This window comes from Vombatus ursinus, unplaced genomic scaffold, assembly GCF_900497805.2.
Source record: "Vombatus ursinus unplaced genomic scaffold, bare-nosed wombat genome assembly UNPS02014768.1, whole genome shotgun sequence".
Lineage (NCBI taxonomy): Eukaryota > Metazoa > Chordata > Mammalia > Diprotodontia > Vombatidae > Vombatus > Vombatus ursinus.
This window is the reverse complement of record NW_020954546.1, coordinates 6263965-6286932: the sequence shown is the minus strand read 5'-3', so window position 1 is coordinate 6286932 and position 22968 is coordinate 6263965. Positions and strand designations below refer to the sequence as shown.

Sequence of the window (22968 nt, the reverse complement as noted above, 5' to 3'; positions counted from 1 at the left end):
CAAACACAGAAAACAAGGAGCAAAATCCTACCCCAAACGTCTGACTTTCAGCAAAATAAATATAAATGAATCAAGCAACAAACAAGTAAAATACTCCTGTTCCATATCTCCCTCCAGGCCTACCTGAAGTTTAGCCATTTTGAGAAGGATGCCTTTAAAAAAAAAATCCCTTACTAATTTGAAATGTCATTAGCAAAATCCTTTTTTGTCAAATATACACCACCTTAAGTTTTCTCCCTTCTGAAGAATATTGCAAGCTAAAGCAGAGGAGGCTTAAAGGCTGGGAAGGCAACAGAGAAACATTCAGTTGTGTCTTAAGATTTACTCTGCCCACGTATTATTAAGAGTGAAAATTAAAAGTGATAAATATTCTTTTGAAATTAAAATGATCAGCTTGATTAAAAGTGGCAGCTTTTAGGTTAGCCACCCAAAGAGGCATCTGATTGCCAGTAGCAGTTAACAGTGGCAGATGTCAGGCAGGACTTTTTGCTTAAAGGTTTGGTTTAGGGCATTTTTTTTTAACTAGCTGACATGTTGTACTTACTGTTAAGTAAATTTGTACCAAAGAGCAAATTCTTACTGTCAGCGGGTACTTTGTAGATCTCTACCTAAACAAGTAATACTAGAAACTTGGAGCTTCTCTTGTGACTGGGTGTTGGAGCAATCTCTGAATTATTTACAGAAAAATTAGGATACTATGACAGAATTTGCATTTCAAAGGGAGAGAATCCAGAGGGCACTCCCCACATGTTGGTATTTCAGGACCAGCTATCAGAGCCATGGCTTTCACTGTTGAGATTAAGTCACCAAGTATTGCTCTCCTACTATAATAGGTCAGTGGACTTGAGCTGTGGTGATGAAGTTAATCCCTCTTAATAATTAAAAAACCTCCCTAAGTATTGGAGTCACAAACATTATTATGCAAATTTAACTTTTTTTTTTTTTTTTGCTATTTTGTTATTTGCTGTTACACAAATTAAAGGAAATTTAACCCAGAATTCTGATTTAAAGTGGATGTGTCACTTGCCTCCAGTTTGGCCAAACCGTTAAATGGTAATGCATCCATTTGAATTACCCATGGAGATATGGTCTTCAGTTCAGCCTTCGAGTTGTCATTATCTTGTCTAGGGCAGGCTGGTTAAATGAGGGAAGGGTTGGACATGTGTGGTCTGTCACTAGGACAGTGTGGGGTGGCTCTTTATAAATGACTTCTTAGGCTAATAATTTCATAGGTAGAGAACTGGAAGAGAATTTGAAGATCACCAAGTACAGCTCCCTTATTTTACCAGTGAGAAAACTGAGGCCCAGACAAGTAAAATGACTTGCCCAGGTCACACAGATCATTATCCCAAATGTAGTCCCCTTTCTACCTTACTAGGATGCCTTGTTTTGACTTGATGATACAAAAGACCTTTGGACAACCTCTTTTCCTCCCCTCTCCCCTTTCCCTGACCCCTCCAAAACATTACTTTTGAAAGCCTTATTTTGTGAGACTTTAAAAGGTGGGGTGGCAATACCAGCCCAAATAGAAGTGTTTATAGAGGACAGTGATGAAAAATACTGTCAAGAAAAGAAGTCTGTTTGTAGTTCTCTCTCTCTCTCTCTGTCTCACATACACACACACACATTCACACGATATCCTCTTTGAATTCCACAGAGTTAATTAACTACATCTTCAGAGTTTTAGAAGTTTTCATGGAATCCTCTGAATGGACTCTGTTGATGTGGTAGGGTTTGTTTTTGTGTTCTAAGGAATGATCTTTACTCTGCCCTCAAGTTGCAGTTGTCCCAATACTATCCTGTCTTGGTGGTTCTTACTGGTGAGAGAGCACATCAATAGCTGTTCTTATTCCTAGGTGATAACCTCCTTTCAGACCTCCCTGTAATGGATATCCTAGGTTGTCCTCTCCCCGAGGGATACCATCCATCGCTAGCTTTGTAGGCCTTGAGGGTTATCTGTCTCTCCTCTCTGCACATGATATGCCAATGAATGTTACATGTAGAACTCTATGTCTGTGTCATCAGTTACATTTTTGAGTCTGTTTCTCTGTGCAGGAAAGAGACAAACACCAAGGCCACTCCATTTTTTTTTCCTTTCGTAGTTCAAGTCCTTAATTGTATTAGCATAAAGGTGAGAGGAGGAATAGTCACATTTTAGAAAAGGCAGAATTGTGCTACCTTGTCCCAAGAAGGTGTCAAAGGGAAAAGTAATCTCATTGGGACTTAGGATCCCAGGGGAATATTTGGTGTCTTAATCTAAGATATATTTTAGAAACAACTGTAGAATTCATTGTTAGTATTTGAATACAGAAAGTCACAGATCTGGTATATGCACCCCACAGCAGTCTGAGCATGTTATCTTATTTCCTAGGTATAGAAAAGATGATACATGTAAGGTATTTAGGTGCAGAAGTTAAGTCAACTTAGGATGTCAATGGATGTTGATACTACAAATTCTTAAATGGTAATAAAAGCTCAAAAGAAAAAAATTTAACCAAAGATTTTAGAATATAGTATTACTTAACAGGAATGGGGAGCCTGTGACCTCGAGGTCACATGTGGTCCTCTAAGTCCTCAAGTATGGCCCTTTGACTGAATCCAAACTTCATAGAACAAATTCCCTTAATAAAAGGATTTGTTCTGTAGACTTGGATTCAGTGAGAAGGCCGCACCTAAGGACCTAGAAGGCTACGGGTTCCCCACCCCTATTCCAAAGATATACCTTTCTTCATCAGTAATTTTAATCTCTGCTCCTCTGTGGTTCAGGAAACATGGTGAGTATTGATAATATTGCTTTTTTTGCAAATGAATAAAAACCAAGACTCAAAGGATAAAGGCATCAGTCTGAGAAGCTGATCTAAGCAGAAAACCCTATAGTCTTCATTCCTAGCATTTATCATAGCTAAACTGACAAAAATGTTAAATCTCAATATAGACAGAGCCTTATCAGGCAGGGAGAATAATTACTAAGGAAGTATCAGAAGAATTCAAGTTAACTTCCAAATCATTTTCATTTGAGATCTCAGACTTGTGCTTTATACCACCGAGGCAGGTTCATCATAGGGCCATTTTGTGGCACGTTGGCCAACTGGGATAAACTTAATCTTGAGGCAATTTCGATATATCTAGCAACACCAGGATCAGTCAGTAAGAAAGAAGGGGCACATTTGGCTGGTGAGAGAGAAAAGGGTAAAGATAATTGAATCACAGAAAAAATTGTAGGAGAATAAGAGAAACCACCAGCACACACACACACACACTCTCTCTCTGTCACACTCACACACACACACACACACACTATTGATGGTCTTGGATTTTAATAGTAGAGATTTAGATTAGAGATAAGAACAAAATTCCCAGAAGTGATTTAGAACTAGCTATCAAAAGAGAAGCCAACCACCACCTATGTATGCCTAAAATACACTCCCTGTACATTTATATTGCATAGAATTCCTTCAAGGCTCAACTCAGGTGCCAACTACTATAGAAAGCCTACTGTGATACTCTCACTTACTAATTTGCACCCATCAGAAATCACTTTCTATCTACTTTGTATATAATTGCATTTAGTTTCTGTGTACATACTGTTAACACACCTGCCCTCCTCTCTCACCACCAGATATAAGCTCTTTGAGGGCAGAAGCAGTTTTTTTTTCCCCTGTTAGCATGCCTAGTGCTTCTTATAGTCAGTATTTAATACATAATTTTTCTTGTTTCAATATTTTTAATCTGTGAAACTGTCTCATCTCCCTCTACTAGAATATAGCCTCTCAGAAGGCAGGGACCATGCCTCATCTGTCTTTATTATTTACTAGATTGTAAGCTTTGTGAGGGCAGGGACACATTTATACATTTGTTTTTCAATCACTATGGTACTTAACATACAATATGATAATCCCTTAATGCTTGTTAAATATTTTTTAAAAAAGAGAGAGAGAAGCCAAAAATTCCCTGGGATAGAGAGTTAAAGAAATGAGATATATGCTAGTTTCCTCTTTTCTTCCTACCATCCCCCTCTCAATTTTGAGTATTTTATGCATAAGTACTTCCTGAAGGCTAAAGCTTAGAAGAGATGACATTCTAAAATCCTTACTAACAGAGATCTGAATAGGCTCCGCTTTTAATGGTACTCCCTTCTCGCCTCACTTATGGGAGGCAAAGAGTAGAAGAATGATTCTCCCTTGAAATTCCGTCATAGCTGACCATCTTCCTTGAGTGGGAGGCTATGATTAGCTGGCTTAGAATGCTTGATAAGTGATAGCCTTGTTGATTTCAGCAGGAAAATATACAGCGTGACCCACTAAAAACAATGGTTTAAAGGAATGGAACCCTCTTTCATAAACCATGATGTTGATATGACAAATCAGAATGCACGTGAATGAACAAAGGCAGATTTGCTCACCCTTCACAGTGCCTTCCATTCTCAGGAATGGGGCCCAGGCTGGGCCCCCTTCTGGTGCTACTTGCTCCAGATGTGGTGAGTGGTAGTATCCTTCAAAAACTGAAAGCCAAAAGTGGTCTTAACTTAATTGCTGTGCAATTCCAGACCCAGTCCGATCCGGAAGCTGCTTTTATAGGGAAGCTGCTTTTATTCACTTGCCTTTTGTTCTCACTGGGAGATAGGTCTAGAGGTCTTTTAAGGTGGTCCAGTTTTGCAGTGGCCGGTAGATTTTAAACCCCTGTGAGCCCTGGCCTTGGCAAGTAGACTTTTTCTCCCCTCTATTTTGGGATGTATCCCTTTTATAAATTGTTGTGCCTTTTTTCTTTTCTTTTTTTTCTTTTTTTTCCTTTTTTCCTTTTGGCCATGTCTTAAAATCTAAAATCTTAACCTTTTTTCATTTGTGGTTCCAGGTTCTCATATTCTCAGAAGTGACATAGAAAAAACAACATCCAAAACCATGCTTATTTGACATGCCATGGAGACTGTTGTTTATCTGAGAGTCTCAGAAAAACTCTGGCATATGTAAGAAAAGTTCACTTCTAGAATAGAGGTAAATAGTTCTTGTAGTAAAGCTATCTGAGTAGGACGTGCCCAGCACTGGGGCTCAAGGTTAAAGGACCCAAATGTTTCTCAGCAACCACTGACGACTGTTTTAAGACTTATAAGCATGAGTGGAGCTGGCTGACAAAACAAGCACTTTACCCCAATCCTTGAGAATGCCCCTGGAATGTCTGTCTTTCAACTAGTTCTATCAGGACAGTAAGCAGCAAGAGAAAATGTTTGCCAAATGTGTATCTACTGGTGATCACTATTGTTTGTGCATTTGGGACCTGGGGAGAACGATGGGTTTGTATATGAATGTAGGGTGGCCTGTTGGTATTTACTGTGGCTGACTATTTGAAGAGTGATAAATTAGCTCCAAAGCAGATAAAGTTTCCTGAATAGAAGAAGCAGGCCAACCCCACCATCCCTATGCTACATGAGCACACTATTTGGTTTATTCAGTGGGAATTTATTGATGGCCTCCATTGTATGCGTTCAGAGAAATGTATGACTTGGACCTTGCCCTCAGGAACACAGTTGGGGAAATACATGAAAGAGCAGAGAAGTTGTTGATGGTCCTTCCCAAAATGTAATTATGGGTTAAGATTGTGATTGATAGAATATTCCAAGATGAATCCGGTGGTTACCTTTCTTGTCCTCATAAAGTCAAGAATTTTTTTTTATTCAAGATCATAGAGCAGGGCATTAAAAGTTAAATCAGTCAGCAAACAGTTATTAAATGCTGCAAGCCAGATATTGTTCTAAGTGTTAAGGATACAAAGAAGCAAAAAACAGTCCCTGCCCTCAAGGAGCATGCATTCTAACAGAGGAGACAAGAACATAAATAAGTACAGATGGGGCAGGTAGGTGGTACAGTGGATAGACCACTGCCCCTAAAGTCAGGAGGATCTGAATTCAAATCTGGTCACAGACACTAGCTCTGTGACCCTGGGCAAGTCACTTAACACTGATTGCCCCCTCCCACCAAAAAAGAAAAGAATAGATGAGATGGAAGATAACCTAGAACTGTTTCCTGTAAAAGCTGGTATTTGAGCTGATCTCTGAAAGAGGTGGACATGAAGAGGGAGGGCATTCCAGGCATGAAGGACAGCCAGTGCACAGAGATTGTGAGTGTCATGAAGAAGCAGCAGGTAGGAGCAGTAAAGCTGGAGAGTGGATTGCAATGGAAGGGACCCAAGTGTAAGAACTGGAAAGGCAGAAAGGGGCCAGGCCGTAGAGAGTTTTCATTGCCAGAGGACTTGATTTTTGAGGTGATGGGGAGCCAGTGGAGTTTATGGAGTGGGGGGAACATGGTCAACTAAGTGGAGGATAAATGGAGTGGGGAGAAGCCAGGCAAGAGGTAACGAGAGCCTGAACTGCAGTGGTGACAGCGTAAGCAGAGAGAAGGGGATGTAGCCAAAGATGCTGTGAAGATAGAAACAAGAATTGGCAACTGAGTGGCCCTGTGGAGTGAGTGAGCATGAGGAGTTGGGAGAGACACCACAGTGGCAAGCCTGGGTGCCTGGGAAGAGGGTCTACCCTTGACAAACATAGGGACGTTTAGAAGACTGATTGGTTTGGGTAGAAAGTTTACATTCAGGAGTGAAGGAGGCGGATGGGAGGAGTAATCCAGAGCAAGCGTTCAGCAGGACGTAGTGGGTGACGGGAGGAGAGGGCGAGGACGAACGGGTGGTTGAACTGGCTCAGCAAGGGGTTGGAGTTAGAATGGGAAGAGAGTGTAGAAAGTCTAGAGGGGACATGCTAAGAAAATGCCAGGGCAGGGAGAGACACTGGAGGCCTAGTGGGACTGAAGGTCAAGAAGAGGTGTGCCCATCTCAGCATTTACCATTTCCTGAAGTGACCAGATCAATTATTTTCTCACAGATATCCTTTCACTCCCGGAGCCATTACTAAAAACCTTTGTCAGGAAACAGGGAAGAATTAACTCCAATCCCAGAGCCTGCTAAGGTCTGGGTGTTCCTCATTTTTGTATCCCCCACAAAGTCTAACATGTAGTAGGCATTCAGTAGACATTTGCACAAATGAATGCATGCCTAGAGGATCTTTGCATGGGACTTGTCTAGTATTCCCAGGCTTGGCTAGAGATTCCTAGGCCCTTCCCCTTGCCCTCATCCATTGTTGCTGAGAGTTTGGACAGAGTTTACCAGTCTTGGTAGCATTCAGGCTGAGGCCATTAAGTGCCTCCAAATCATGAGATCGTATTTCAGACTTCAGGGTTTTTCAATACTGAAAAGCACCAGCCCCCTAGGCTCCCTTGGTGACAATATTTAGCTATAATTAGGAGCTTGTTACTCCATTAATGGAGATATTATGTTCTTCCTAATCATTAATTCCCAAGATTCTTTTCTTTTGATTCATCCACCCCCTAAACCAAAAGGTCCTTTTCACTGCATCCACCCTTTAGTTTTGACCCAGTCAGTCTTCCAGTTCATGTCTTTGGCACACTATCAGTTAAATGTGTAGTATTTACTAAGAAGAGAGAAAGGTATATCTTGAATTTCAGTTTATGTTCAGAAAAAATTAATCCTACCTATGTTGCTTTATGGCTCTTTTCCTTACCAAGAGCTCTAAGTAGTTAAATAGGCTTTTGAGAATATGACCCCGAATTCTTTGAAGCTGATTTTTTAAATTTACAAGTGGGGCTTTTGTTTCTTCCTACACTCCACCCCCAATCCACCAAGTGATTATGTGTTCATAGTACCAAGTGAAAAGGAGTTGATTTTGGAGGTGGGTTTTTTCCTTTTTAAATGATGATAACTTAGTTTTAATAAATCAAAAAGGAAAAAAAGTCAATCTTCGTATTTGTGTTTTTAAACAAGGTCTAAATTTGGAGTCTAAACAGCAGCATATTCATCCCTCATAATTTTTTAAGCATTCTGTGCAGTGACTCATCTGTAATACAAGCCTCCAAATAGACTTTTTAAAAGAATAAAGTAAAGGCGGCTTCAGAAAACAAAATCCAGTTGGAGAGAAGTGAGACAGGAGATTAGAAGAGTGCAGGAGATCAGAAACCTAAGGTTTTGCCCATTTATATAGAAGGGTCTCCAAGGGTAATTTTCCGAGTCACGGAATTTTGGAATTGGAAAGGACCGCAGTGACCATCTAGTCCACACCACTGTAAACATATCTAACCATGTGACCGTCCAGCCTCTGATTGAAGCTCTCGCAAAAGGGAGAAACCAACCCAAAGGCAGACCATGCCACTCTTGGACCATTCTGATGATTGGGTAGTTTTTTCTGACATCAAGCCTAAAATGACGTCTTTGCGACTTACACCCCTTGCTCCTGGTTCTGCCCTCTGAGGCCAAACAGAACAAGTCTAATCCCTCTGTATGACAACTTTTTAAATACTCGAAGACAACTATCATGTCCCTTGACTCTTCTCTATGTAAATATAGCAGTTCTTTGGACCAGTCCTCACTTGTCATGGATTCAAGGCCCTTTACTATCCTCATTGCCCGCAGCTAGACAATCTACAGCTAAGAACTGAACACGGTACTCCAGATGAGGGCAGAGCACAGTGGGACTATTATCTCCCTATTCCTGGAAGTTCTACCTCTCTTAATGCAACCTGAGATCACATTAACCCTTTTTGCTGCACATAATGTTAAAGATTCATGTTGAATTTGCAATCCACTAAAAACCCTAGATCTTTTTCAGAATAACTGCTATCTATCCATAATCCTACCATGTTTTACTTGTGAAATTGATCTTTTGTGCAAGATTTTACATTTATCCGTATTAGATTTCATCTTACTGGATTCAACCCAATGTTCTGGCCAGTCAGGATCCAGTATCCGGACTCCATCAGCCAGTTGGATAACTATTCCAACAACTTCGGTGCCTTTATCCAAGTCATCAGTAAAAATGTTCAGCGGTCCAAGACCAGGGGACACCCCACTGGAGGCCTCCTGCCTCTGTGGCATTAAACCGTTCAGATAGCTGCCCATCCAGCCAGTTCAGAGTCCATCTGTTTGTTTTCTTTCCTGATCTATAGCTTTCCATCATCTCCACAAGAATAGTATAAAATGATTGCACATGTATAACCTATGTCGGATGGCTCACCCTCTCAGGGAGTGGGGACGAGAGGGAGGCAGGGATAGAATTTGGAGCTCAAAACTTTAAAAAAAAAAAAAAAGTTTAAAAGTTTGTTTTAACATATAATGGGGGGGAAATAAAATATTATATTTTAAAGAAAGAATAGAATGAAAAAACGTTATCAGAAGCTTTGCTAAAATCTAGGGAAACTGTATCCAAAGCATTCCCCGTATCTTCCAGTTTTGTAATCCTGTCGGGGAAGAAAATAAGCATTCACATAGTGCCTACTACATGCCAGGCACTTTTTAAGACTAAACACTTTTTACAAATATTATCTCATTTGATCCTCACAACATCCCTGAGAAGTAGGGACTATTATTATTCCCATTTTACAGTTTTGGAAACTGAGCAAACAAGATGTTAAGTGACTCGCCCAGGGTCCCACAGCTAAGAGACTGGCCTATAGTATGCAGACTCCACCCTTTTTTCCTTTCTGAAAATTAGGAAAACACTCTGCCATTGAGTTCTGTGGCACCTTTTCAGTTCTCCATAGTCTTTCAATAATTACTGACAATGAGTCAGTAATTACATCTGCCTGAGACTGGATTTGAACTCAGATCTTCCTGACTCCAGACCCAGCGAATATATCTGCTGCAACACCAGCTACCTCTGTCAGAAAAGAAAATGAGGCTAATTTGGCATTGATGAAGCAATTACTGCCTGTTCGAGCTCTTCATCGCCTGTCCCTTTAATGATCCAGTCTAGGTTTTCCCCAGCAGTCGAAGTCGGGTTCACTGACTAAGAAAATCACACATTTCCTTTGAAAATATCGATAGATTCAAGACATGAAGCATGAAATAAAGATCACCTGTTGCTTGTTACTTTGTGTAGAAGATAGTTTTGTTTAAGTCAGGTTGCCCCAGAATCAGAAAATCTTAGAGCTGGAAGGGTCTCAAGAGGGTGTCCAGTCTAGAACATCTCCAAGAAGTGTATTAATAATAAGGAAAGGGCTAGAGACCAAACCTAGGGGCTTCCTCTGCTAATGCAGGCCAGCGCCTTCCCTGCAGATTATGGTCCTCGAGTGTAGGCCAGAGCACTGCAACATGAAGTGACATGGGCAGCACGTGTCAGATGCAGGACCTGAACTCAGAGCTTCCTGAGCGGCTTTCTGTCTACAAAGAGGAGGAACCAAACTCTCCCATTTTCCGTTCCTGCGATCTGCCGTACGGATGGGTGGCTCTGTGGCCTGGGGCTCAGTCACTGATGATGTTCATAGCAGCGCACTGCCCGACAGGAGCTGCTCCGGAGCCGCTGCAAGAAGCAGGAATGACCAACGTGACAACAGCCCTGCCCAGTGGTTCGCCTCTAGCAAGGTGTGATAGCAAAGGTGCCTGGGTTCCACTTCCAGCAACAGCTCCAGTGAGAAGCGCCATGTGCTCTGAGGAAGTGACACCCTCCCACCCAGCCCCCGACTGTCCTGGTCTGACAGTATCAGGCCCAGGCCAGTGGTGGCCAAGCCGCTTCTCTGGGCAGTTGAGCCATCCATTCATGACAACAGCATCTGAATCTTCAGAGCACTCAGGAACTTTCTAGGTTGCTGGTGGCAGAATCACCGGTAACCTTCCTTGGCACTCAGGAGGAAGCCGCAGCCCAGCAAGCCCATCTGGACCAGTCCTGGGCCTTCTGTGCAAGCAGCAGTGCCCTCCTTGGCACTCCCCACTTGTGAAGTGCATCCGAGCCCATTTCCCACCTCGCAGGCTGCTTAGGAATAGAAGCTGTCGTGTTTGTGTGTCTGTGTGTCTTAAGGAGAAACAAGAGCAAAACACCAAAAATAAAGACAAGAAACCACACTTGCTTTCTTTTACACTATCCAAGTCACCTCTGTGCTTTCCAGTGGCCTCAGGAACTTTGTTTACTTTGAACTCAACAGAAATTAATAAACTTTGAGCAGCCTTTTAAAAAAAAAAAAGAAGAGCCAATGAGGAGTACTGTTGTTCTGAACCTGATTTTTACCAAAAAGAAAGAAGGTACTGACTTAAGATGATAGGAATCTAAGGGGAAGGGACCTGCTTATCTCAGAATATGTGAGAAAAGAAAGTTGGGCACGATTTAACCATAGGGTTTAGAGAAAGTAGGATTCGCATGGACTAAAATTCTGTGGCGGAAGTAGGATAAAAAGGTCTCAAGTTTGAAATTCTGAAGATATAAAGAGAAACAATTCCAAACAGGAGGAAAAAAAGGAAATTGTCTAAACTTGTCCCTGTAGATATTCAGGGAACCCATTCATCAATTCATCAGGTTTTTAAGAAAGATATTTACAGAAGAGAGAAAGAAGAACAGGTAACTGAGGAGGAATATAAACAGTGCCATAGCCCTGTACACATAATACCAGCAATGCTGAAGTTCAAAATGGATATTAAGGAGAAAAAGAAGATTTTTAAAAATCTCTGTAGGGTGAGGAGAAAGGAGGATCAAAGATGAAACCTCACCACTGCTTATAGCAAATGAAATAATGATAACAGGCAACAAAGAGAAGACAAAACTACTGTGTTTTTGCTAACAAGGAGAATAATCTTTCGACTTTGGAAAAGTCAAACAAAAATTGATACATAAGATAAATAGGAAGCTGGTAAGAGGACACCCAGCCACCGCTGAGGATTTCACGTCATTAGGCCCAAACAAGCTACATTACTGGCAGATGTAATTACTGATTCATTGTCAGTAATTATTGAAAGACTATGAGAACTGAAAAGGTGCCACAGAACTCAATGGCAGAGTGTTTTCCTAATTTTCAGAAAGGAGGAAAGGGTGGAGTCTGCGTACTATAGGCCAATGAGCTTGACTTTGATTCCTAGCAAAAACTATGTAACATATTGTTAAAGGGATTGTTAGTAGACATCTAGAAAGGGAAAGCACGGTTATGGCTTTATCAAGAACAATTCGTGGCAGGCTTGGCTCATTTCCTTTTGGACAAGGTTATTAGCCTCGAAAAGGGGTGGTATGGTCTGGTGGATAAAATGCTGGACCTTGGAGTCAGGAATACCTGATCCTTAACTACTGTGTGATAATAGAACAAGTCATTTCACCTCTCTGAGCCCTGGGTAACTCTCTAAGACCATAAATCATAGTCTGATTGCAATCTGCACTTGTGGAGAGGCTGCCCATCACTGACGAAATCATAGCTTCTTAAAATGTTGACCTTGATGGACTAGACTGGTAGATTAGAGGAATGTTGTAAAATGTTTTTTAGCAAAGCATTTAACAATGTTTCTTGTACTATCCTTACAGACAAAATGGGGAGATCATGTGCCAGATAATTGTACAGTTAGGTGTGTTCCTACCTGGTTTAGGTCTCGACTTAAAGAGTAGTCACCAGTTATTTAAATGTCATCTTACAAGGATGCTTCTAGTGGGGTGCTCCCACTTGTTGTGGTTTGTCCTTCATTCTCGAAGAAGACCAGTAACATCAGGAGGGTGATGTCTTGACTTTTAAGTGAACTGCATTTAAGTGAGGCAGAGCTGCACAAAGTTGTCAGCCTCACTCTCTCCTCCAGACTTGTCGAAGTCCAGTGACAAGAAAAAGTCAAGACAACTGGTAATGGCCCTGGATGCAGTGGGTGACCTTGGCCTTTCTAAATTAAGGCCTTTCCCAGGTCTCAGTTTGTCTGAGGCAATACCCATTCAGTGACTATGGGCTGGGTAAGAATTGAGACAAAAGATAGCCTTTTTGGTCCTGTGCTGTTCTAACATTTTTTTTATCAATGACTTGGATAAATGAATGGATGATGGGCTTATTACATTTGTATATGACACAGTGCTAGAAAAGATAGCTAACACACTGGAATACAGTAAGGTCCAAAAAGATCTTGACAGAGTAGCTATCATTCTGTATCTCTCCTCCCTTTCATGGCTAACCTTGAGAAGGCTGTCTACAATCAATGCCTCCACTGACTTTCTTCCCACTCCCTCCTTAAATCTGCAGCCTGGCTTCTGACCTCATCATTCAGCAGAAATGCTCTCTCCAAAGTTACCAGTGATCTCTTGGTCACCAAATCTGATGGCTTTTTCTCAGTCCTCATCCTTCTTGACTTCCCCGCAGCCTTTGACGTTGTGGAGCATTCTCTTCGTTTTGATGCTCGCTTTTCACTTGCCATCTCCCATCCCTGGAACTGTCTGTCGTCTTCATATCCATCTCTTTGTTTCCCTGGCTTCCTTAAAGTTTCAGCTAAAGACCCTCCTACAAGAAGCCTTTCCTGATCCCCCTTAACGCTATTTCCTTACATATGTGGATTGTTTCCAATGTATCCTGTGCATATCTTGTGTGTACATAGTTATTTTGCGTGTCTTCTCCCCCATTAGACTGTAAGCGAGCAAGAACTATGGCCTTTCTTTGTATTCCTAACACTTAGCTTAGTGCCTGGCACATAGTAGGTCCTTTAAAAAATGGCTTGTTGGGGCAGCTAGGCAGCGCAGTGGATAGAGCACCAGCCCTGGAGTCAGGAGGATCTGAGTTCAAATCCGGTCTCAGATGCATAAAACTTACTAGCTGTGTGACCCTGGGCAAGTCACTTAACCCTACTGCCTAACCCCCCCAAAAAAATTTTTTTTAAAAAGTTCAGAGATATTGGAGTGGTTTGTCATTCCCTTCTCCAGCTCATTTTACAGATGAGGAAACTGAGGCAGACAAGGTTAAGTGACTTGCCCAGGGTCACACAGATAGTATCTGAGGCCAAATTCGAACTCACAAGTTTGCGTCTTCCTGACTCCAGGCCTGGCGCTCTATCCACTGCACCACCTAGCTGCCTAGGGTGATAAGGCAGCCTGAAAAGCTAATATCATTTTAGACTGCATTAAGAGATGCATCATGTCAAGGGGCTTAGGGAAGTTCCCAAATACTCTGCCCTGCTTAGACCACATTTAGAGTACTGTGTTCAGTTCTGTGTAGCACGTTAAAAAAAAAACTGTTAAGCTTGAAATTTTCCAGAAAAGGGCAACTAGGATAATGAAGGATCTCAAGGTTATGCCATCTGGGAGTTGGCTTGGGTCTGTTTTACAGAGAGAAGACTTGGGGTGGGGGGGGGGGAAAGAACACAATAACTATTTTCAAGTATTTAAAGGAGTCATGTGGAAGATGAATGAGACTTGGTGTGAGCAGTGGGGACAAGTTTCAGAGAATCATATTTAGTCTCAGTCTTAAAAGAAAAAAAAATCCCTACAAATTAGAGCTGTCCAAAAATAAAATGGCCTGTCTTGGGAGCTCATGGGTTCCCTTTTACTGGCATTCTTCAAGCCAAGGCTAGATGGCCCAGTGCCAGGTATGTTGTAGAATTGATTCTTATTCAGGGCACAGATTAGACTAGATAATCTTTGAGGCTCCTTCCAAACCGACCCTCAGCTTCTGTGATTCTAGTCGTTCAGTCTTAACTCAAAGACTGCCAGTAAAAAAAGGAAAACATTTTCTTCCCAGGGAACCTGTTCTACATTTGGACAACCCTAGTTGTTAGTTTTTCCAGACATCAAGCCTAAATCTACCTTTCCGTGGCTTCCACTCATTGCCTTATTTCATTTCTAATCAATTGGGTAGCAGAAGTGCTGAATAGCAGTATGGGGCAGTCAGGCGATGAGCATGTATTAAGTGCTTACTGTGTGCCTGGCAGTGTGCTAAATTCTGGGACTATGGGAATACAAAGAAGGTTAAAAAAAAAAAGCCCCTGTCCCCGAAAAGTTCACATTCTAACGGGGAAGACAATGTGAAAGTAGCTGGATACGAGCTATAGAGAGAGTCGATGAAAAGTGATCTCGGAAAGGAAGGCATTAGAGCTAGGGGGATGGGGAAGGTGAGATTTGAGCTGAGTCTTGAAGGAAGCCAGGGAAACTAAAAGACGGAAGTGAGAAGGGTCAAAGAGCATTCCAGGAATGGGAGGTAGCATGGGCAAAAACATGCAGACCAGGGATGGAGTGTCTTGTGCATGGAGCCATAAGTAGGCTAGTGTAGCTGATCAAATGGAGTCTTCTCCCATTCCCCCTGCCCCCACTTCTACCTTTTGCATGGCAATTTAAAATGTTGGTCCTCCAAGCCTGCGTAGCATTTTCTGTGTACTTTTCAGCACTGCAAAAACAGAAAAGCCTAATAAATAGCAGTAATAAAGACACTCAACCATTCCTCCCACCCCTTAACTTACATGCTATGAAATTGTTCCTATTAAGAAAGAAATGCAAGCTTAGGTAAGAGTAATGTCTAAGCATCCCCTAAATTACAGAGAGGCCCATAATGGTCATCCCTCTCTCCTGGATTCCATTTATATTGCAGTAATTAAAGGATAAGGGGATAATCTTTTGGAAATTTAGGTTGGAAATCCAGAATTATCATTCTGGTCTCGAGTTATATGTATCTGGTGTACTGAGCCCGAGAAGTGCTGTGGGGAGAGATGCCGGGGTCTCTAAGCTACGCCCAAATATCAAATCAGCTGTTAAGCAACTCATTTCTGACCTGGATAGGAGAACCTTGCTCCTTATTTTGGAAAGTATTACTTGTTTTCATCCTTTGAGTAACCTCCTATCTGTTTGTCAGTTTCCTAGAGGAAGTTTCAGCAGTGGGACTGCACAAGCGGAGCACAGAGACCACTCAGGTAACATCGAGACCCACAAGCAGGCGATGAGAGTGCGAAGAAGGAGGCGGCTTCCCGGGTCACATGATGACTAGCATTTCATAGAACCAGGGGCTTCAAGCTAGCCACTACACAACCTTGTCCAGGCCAGACCCGCTCCTGACCGGTCACCACTTACTACCCACTGGCACTCACTTCAGGACTGTCACAGATGTGTGATGAGTGAATCATGGTCTACATTCAATCCAGCTTTTTCGTGGTCCAGTAAACCTGTTGTTCTTTATGTGTTTGACACAGCAGTGACTTCAGTTTCTAACGGGGTTTGGGGAGATTGTCTAATTTGAAAGAAGGGATACCAGTATAGTAGATCAGAGGGGAGTGGAAATTTTAAGCATTTGCTATTCATGCTTCATTTTCCATTTCCTCATTCCTCTCTCCCACTTCCTCCCTAACCTTCCCCACTCATTTTTCATTAACTACATTCCTATACAACTAATTTCTGAAAACTCTAAAGCAGTACTTCTTCAGAGAGCTGTCTAATAACGCTCATCCCCCATATTTTGATTGTTTTTTTGCCCTGAGAAGCTATGTATGAATAGAATAAAGTCAGTTTTGTGGAAGGTTTGTTTTTATTGTCTCCATTTTAATTCCTGTATAGGGACATTCAAAGGGGACTTGACTTTCCAGTGACCACGTATGAAGTCCTTTCCCTCAGTAGCCTTAAACTTTGCCAAGAAAAACAACAGAGCCTAGTCTGATATCAGCTTTACTTCTCATTGGAAACCAGTGAAAAATGAGGAATCATTAATGACAGTAGTCTTGAGGGGGACCTCACAACTCAACAAATAGCAAACACAAACAGAGAGCAAAAATACTGTTATCCCATCACCTACTTACCCTTACCAAAGCATCTGGGCGCATGTGGACCCAGATTCAATCTTGGAAATTCTCAATAATCAATAACCTTGGTCTGTCTGTGCCCCCATCCAGAATCTCTCTGGGAAGATTAGAATCCAACTCATTTCTAGTTTTGTTTTGTTTTGTTTTGTTTTTTTTCCTGAGACAAGTTCAATTTCCCTCCTGCAAGCAAACCAAGATTTCCAATCTGCCTTTAAACACAGGATATTTATTTAGGACAGTAGTTGACAGAGAAGGGACTGGTATTCCAGCATCTTAGCCAAAGAACATTTAATATCTATCTCACTTGAAAAGGTGCTATTTCTTCCCCTTCCCCCTTCCCACATAATGATTTTTCTCAGTTCCAGAGAGATTTACAACACCAATTGGGAACATCCTAGGGAAATTCAAGAAGCCTGGGTACACCACACTTGCCAGTCCTGTGGGAAGTAAAAGTCCAGCATCCTTTCTACCAGACACTCGGCTGTTTGACACCTCTGTCTGCCATCCATGCTGCCACCACCACCACTGCCTGCAGCTCTGTGGTCCCATGATATTATCCTTAATGAGGCCTTCTCACCCCAGGCTAAGAGAATAAAGCAGAAACTTTCTCCTCTTATATATTCCTTTTTTCTCCCTTCTTCCTAAACATTCTAGGCTATGATCCTCCATGCATCCATCATATATCACTCACTGGCCAAACTTCTAGGTTAGCCCCAGGTACTGTGGCAAAGTAGATTGTCTCAGGCTTTTCTGTATCCATGAATGGACCTGGATTGAATGATGCTATCTTTAGCCCTGCAGGGTCACTTTCCATATGTGGCCTTCATAGCTGAAGTATTGGGCAGAAAAGGGATAGTTTATGGATTCAGTGTTAGGCAAAGGTCCCTCTCAGGGTTTAGCCATTTTAGTAGATTTCCCCAGCCCCTAAGAGGATGTAATCACATAACTTCTTCCTATATATCTTGACCTAAATCCTTCATAAATGAGTTACCAAATATCTTAGTAGAAAGGCCTTTGAGGCCTGATTCCTCAACTGTTCTGCACTGGACATGGCCAATGTGGGAATTTGTTTTGCTCAACTACACATATTAGTAACAGATTTTGTTTTTCTTGCCTTCTCAAATGGTGTTTGGGGAAAAGGTGGAGGGAGAGAGGGAGAAAGGAAAAAAGTTGGATTTTAGTTCATTGAAAATATTTAATTTTTTAAAAATATTTTTCCAAATATATGTTGGAAATTTTTTTACATTCCTTTTTTAAAATTTTGAGTTCCAAATTCTCTCTCTCCCTCCCTCTCCTTACCCCACATTGAGAAGGCAAGCAATTTGATATAGGTTATACATATGCAGCATGTAAAATATTTACATTATAATCATGTAAAAGAAAACAGACCAAAAAAAAAACCCAAGAAAAATAAAGTTTAAAAAAAAGTATGCTTTGATCTGCATTCAGACACCATTAATTCATTCTCTGGATATTGATAGAATTTTTTCATCATGAGTCCTTCAGAATTGTCTTGGATCATTGTATTGCTGAGAATAGCTAAGTCATTCACAGTTGATCATCATATAATATTGCTATTATTGTATACAATGTTCTGTTGGTTCTGCTCATTTCATTTTGCATCAGTCCATGTAAGTCTTTCCAAGTTTTCTGAGAGCATCCTGCTCATCATTTCTTATAACACAATAGTATTCCATCACAATCATATACCACAACTTGTTCAGCCATTCCCCAATTGATATACATCCCCTCAATTTCCAATTCTTTGCCATCACTAAAAGAGCTGCTATAAGTATTTTTGCCTACATAGGTACTTTTCCTTTGTGTTTTTTATCTCTTTGGGATACAAACCTAGTAGTGGTATTGCTTGGTCAAAGGGTATGCTCTTTGGGAATAGTTCCAAATTGCTCTACAGAATGGTTGAGTCAATATACAACTCCACCAATAATGCATTAGTATCTCAATTTTCCCATATCCCCCCCAACATTTATCATTTTCTTTTTCTGTCATATTAGCCAATCTGATAGGTGTGGGATGGTAACTCAAGAGTTGTTTCAATTTGCATTTTTCTAATCAATAATGATTGAGAGCATTTTTTCACATGACTATGAATAGTTTTGATTACTTCATCTGAAAATTGCCTGTTTCTATCCTTTGACCATTTATCAATTGAGGAATGGCTCTTGTTTCTATAAATTTGACTCAGTTCTCTATTTGAGAAATGAGGTCTTTATGAAAGAAATTTGTTACAAAATTTTTTTCACAGTTATGATTACTACGTTATTTTCCTCCATCCTATTCCCCCATATTTATCCTACTCTCTCTCCTTTCACCCTGTCCATTCTCAAAAGTGTTTTACTTCTTTTATCTCCCCCAATCCATCCTCCCTTCTGTCACAACCCACCCTTCTCTTATTCCCTTCCCCTCCTACTTTCCTGTAGGGTAAGATAGATTTTTATATCCAACTGAGTGTGTATGTTATTCCATTTTTTTTTTTTTGCAACACAATTGGGGTTAAGTGACTTGCCCAGAGACACACAGCTAGTAAGCGTCAAGTATCTGAGGCCACATTTGAACTCGGGTCCTCCTGACTACAAGATCGGTGCTCTATCCACTTCACCACCTGGGTGCCCCTTGTTATTCCCTTTTTGAGCCAATTCCAATGAAAGTAAGGTTCACCTATTCCCCTTCGTTTTCCCCCATCTACCCCTCCACTGCAAAAGCTCTTTTGTGTCTCTTTTATGTCAGATAACTTACCCCATTCTATTTCTCCCTTTCCCCTTCTCCCAGTGCATTCCTCTTTCTCATGCCTTAATTTTGTTTTTTTTTAAGATAATCATCCCATCATATTCAACTCACACCCATGCTCTCTGTCTATGATACTCCTTCTAACTTTCAGCCCTCCCTCACTCAAATCAAAGTCAATTGCAAGTCATGTCATCATCTCCATGATATCATGGTCCTCTTCAGGAATGAAGGACAAACACAACAACAACTCCTAACTGTCCTAATAATGAGAACGTTTTTAGGAGTAACAAGTATCATCTTCGCATGTAGGAATGTAATCAGTTTAACCTTTTTGAATCTCTTAAAGAGTTCTCTTTCATGTTTACCTTTTTATGCTTTTCTTGAGTCTTGTGTTTGAAAGTCAGATTTTCTATTCAGCTCTGGCCTTTTCGTCAGGAATGCTCGAAAGTCCTCTATTTCATTGGATATTCATTTTTCCCCTGAAGGATTATACTCAGTTTTGCTGGGTAGGTGATTCTTAGTTGTAATCCTAGCTCCTTTGCCTTCTGGAATATGATATTCCAAGACCTCCAGTCCTTTAATGTAGAAGCTGCTAACTCTTGTGTGATTCTGACAGTGGCTCCATGATATTTGAATTTTTTTTTCTGGGCTGCTTAAAATATTTTCTACTTGACCTGGGAGCTCTGGAATTTGACTATAATATTCCTGGGACTTTTCATTTTGGGATCTCTTTCAGGAGATGATCAGTGGATTCTTCCAAGTTTTGTTTTATCCCCTGGTTCTAGGATATCAGGGCAATTTTTCCTTGATAATTTCTTGAAATATGATATCTAGGCTCTTTCCTTGATAATGGCTTTCAGGTAGTCAAATAATTCTTAAATTGTCTCTCCTGGATCTATTTTCTAGGTCAGTTGTTTATCCAGTGAGGTATTTCCCATTTTCTTCCATTTTTTTTCATTCTTTTGATTTTGTTTTATTGTTTCTTCAGGTCTCATGGAGTCATTAGCTTGCATTTGCCCAATTCTAATTTTCAAGGAATTATTTTCTTCAGTGAGCTTTTGTACCTTCTTTTCCACTTGTCCAATTCTACTTTTTAAGGAGTTCTTTTCTTCAGTGAGTTTTTGTACTTCTTTTTTCATTTGACCAATTTTGCTTTTTTATTGTAATTTATTTTATTTTTAATTTATGGAATTCCAAAACATAGTATAATAAAAAAGATTATTGCACACAAAACTGCAAATCTATTATGTACAACTTGCTATTCCTTTTAAATATATAATAAAGGTATCATGTAGATTTCTTTTTTTTCTTTCCTCTCCTCTCCTTTCCGCCTCTGTAGAGATGGCTACCATTACACACAAATAAGCATACAGATATATATATATATATATATATATATATATATAATATATGTAAAATCATTCTATACATACTAATATTTATCAGTTCTTTCTCTGGATGCAGATAGCATCTTTCTTCATATATCCTTTAGAATTAATTTGGGTATTTACAATAGTCAAAATTACTTATTTGCTCAAAGTTGTTCTTAAAACAATATTGCTCTTACTGTATACAATGTTCTCTTGGTTCTGCTCATTTCACTCTTCATTATTTTGTGCAAGTCTTTAAATGTTTTTCTAAGATCATTGAGCTCATCATTTCTTATAGCACAGTAGGATTCCATCACAATCATATACCACAACTTGTTTAGCCATTCCCCAATTGATGGGCATCTCTGTAATTTCCAGTTCTTTGCCACCACAAAGAGAGCTGCTAGAAACATTTTAGAACAAATAGATTCTTTTCCTTTTTTCCTAATCATCTTTGGAAATGAACCTCGTAGTGGTATTGCTGGATCAAAGGATATAGGCAGTTTAATAACTCTTTGGGCATAATTCCAGATTGCTCTCCAAAATGGTTGGATGAGTTCACAATTCCATTAACGATGAATTAGTGTCCCAATTTTTCCACATCCCCTCCAACATTTGTCACTTTCCCCTTCAATCATTTTTTCCAATCTGGTAGGTGTAAAATAATATTTCAAGGTTGTTTTAATTTGCATTTCTCTAATCAATAATGATATAGAGCATTTTTACATGACTATAAATTGTTTTTATTTCTTCATTGGAAAACTCCTGTTCATATCCTCTGACCATTTGTCAATTGGGGAAAGATTTATATTCTTATAGATTTGAGAAAGTTATTTATATATTTGAGATATGAGAACCAATTTTGCTTTTTAAGTAGATTATTATGCTTCTTTTTACCATTTGGCCTGTTCTGTTTTTTTTAAGGTGATTTTCCTCAGCATTTTTTAGCGCCTCTTTTACCAAGCTGTTGACTCCTTTTCATGATTTTCTTATGTCACTCTCATTTCTTTTCCCAGATTTTCCCTTGACCACTCTTATTTGGTTTTTAAAATCCCTTTTTGAACTCTTCCAGGAATTCATTTTGGCCTGAGACATTTTTCTTTGAGAATTTGTATGTAGCTGTTTTGACATTGCTTTCTTCTGAGTTTGTGTTTTGCTCTTCCCTGTTACCGTAGTAACTTTTCTTTGGTCAAGTTTTTTTTTTTTTTTTTTTTTTTTTTTTTTGTAGTTGATCATTTTTCCAACTTATTTCTTGACTTTTAATTATATGTTAAAGCTGGGCTCTACTTCCAGAGTGGAAGGGCACTATCCCAAGCTTCAGGTTTTTCATGCTGCTGTTTTCAGAGCTAGTTCTGGGGGATCCATAAGTTTTCAGTGCTTGCAAGGTGGTATGATCTAAGGAGAGGTGTGGTCACTGTTCTCCTGGCCTGTGCTCTGGTCTGTGAGTGACCACAAACTCTTTTCCTCTCTGGAACTGTGACCAGGGTCTCCTGCTCCTGCTAGTGCTCCTCCTCGCCTTGGAGTCAGGAAGAACTGAGTTCAAATCCAGTCAAACACTAACTGTGTGATCCTGGGCAAGTCACTTAACCTCTGTTTGCCTCAGTTTCCCAACTGTAAAAAGGAATAATAATAGCACCTACCTCACAGGATTGTTGTGAGAATCAAACGAGTTATTTGTAAAAAGTGCTGGGCAGATAGTAGACACTATAGAAATGCTTATTCCCTTCCCCCACTTTTGTTTTTGTATCTCCAGCATCTGACACGTAGTAGGTGCTTAATAAGTGCTTGTAATTAAGAACACAATGCGACATAATCCAAATATGGGTAGTCATTTCAGTGCCTTACTCCTCTTTTCAAATGAGTCAGGGTTACTTTGAAGGTGTATAGAATATAATTGAAAATGAGAATCAAATACATTCTCATCCTTATATTCCTATTGTTAGCAACAATTGCCTTCTCACGAATGATTTTGTGATAAATTAGCCACCACACCAAGAAGGAAAAAATAGGCCACCTGCAGAGAAATTAGTCTCTTTTTTTTGTTTGTTTGTTTGTTTGTTTTTCACTAGGCAATCAGGGTTAAGTGACTTGCCCAGGGTCACACAGAGTAGTTAGTCTTAATGAAATTTGTTGCCGTATATGCTTTGCAGCCAGTGGAGGTCTTGGGAAATCTGACGGTGATATGGAATGTTTCTCAGGATGGTGTCTCCAGGCTGGTCTTCACCAGCCATCTGAGCAGCACAAGGGGCCTGCGGTCTTAGGTCAGCTAAGAGGGAAAGGGGGGAAGCGGCAGCTCTGC

General features: G+C 40.4%; 1 protein-coding gene across 1 annotated transcript in view; it reads left to right on the top strand.

Annotated features, from left to right (window-relative positions):
• The window catches only part of LOC114042958 (vacuolar protein sorting-associated protein 45), a 69695-nt gene extending 53424 nt beyond the window's left edge, over window positions 1-16271 (top strand). The window contains exon 15 of the mRNA XM_027861734.1: window positions 15615-16271. Coding sequence (XP_027717535.1) covers window positions 15615-15702 — 88 coding nt within the window. The 3' untranslated portion in view covers window positions 15703-16271. The remainder of the gene's footprint in view (window positions 1-15614) is intronic.
• The last annotated feature ends 6697 nt before the right edge of the window (window positions 16272-22968 follow it).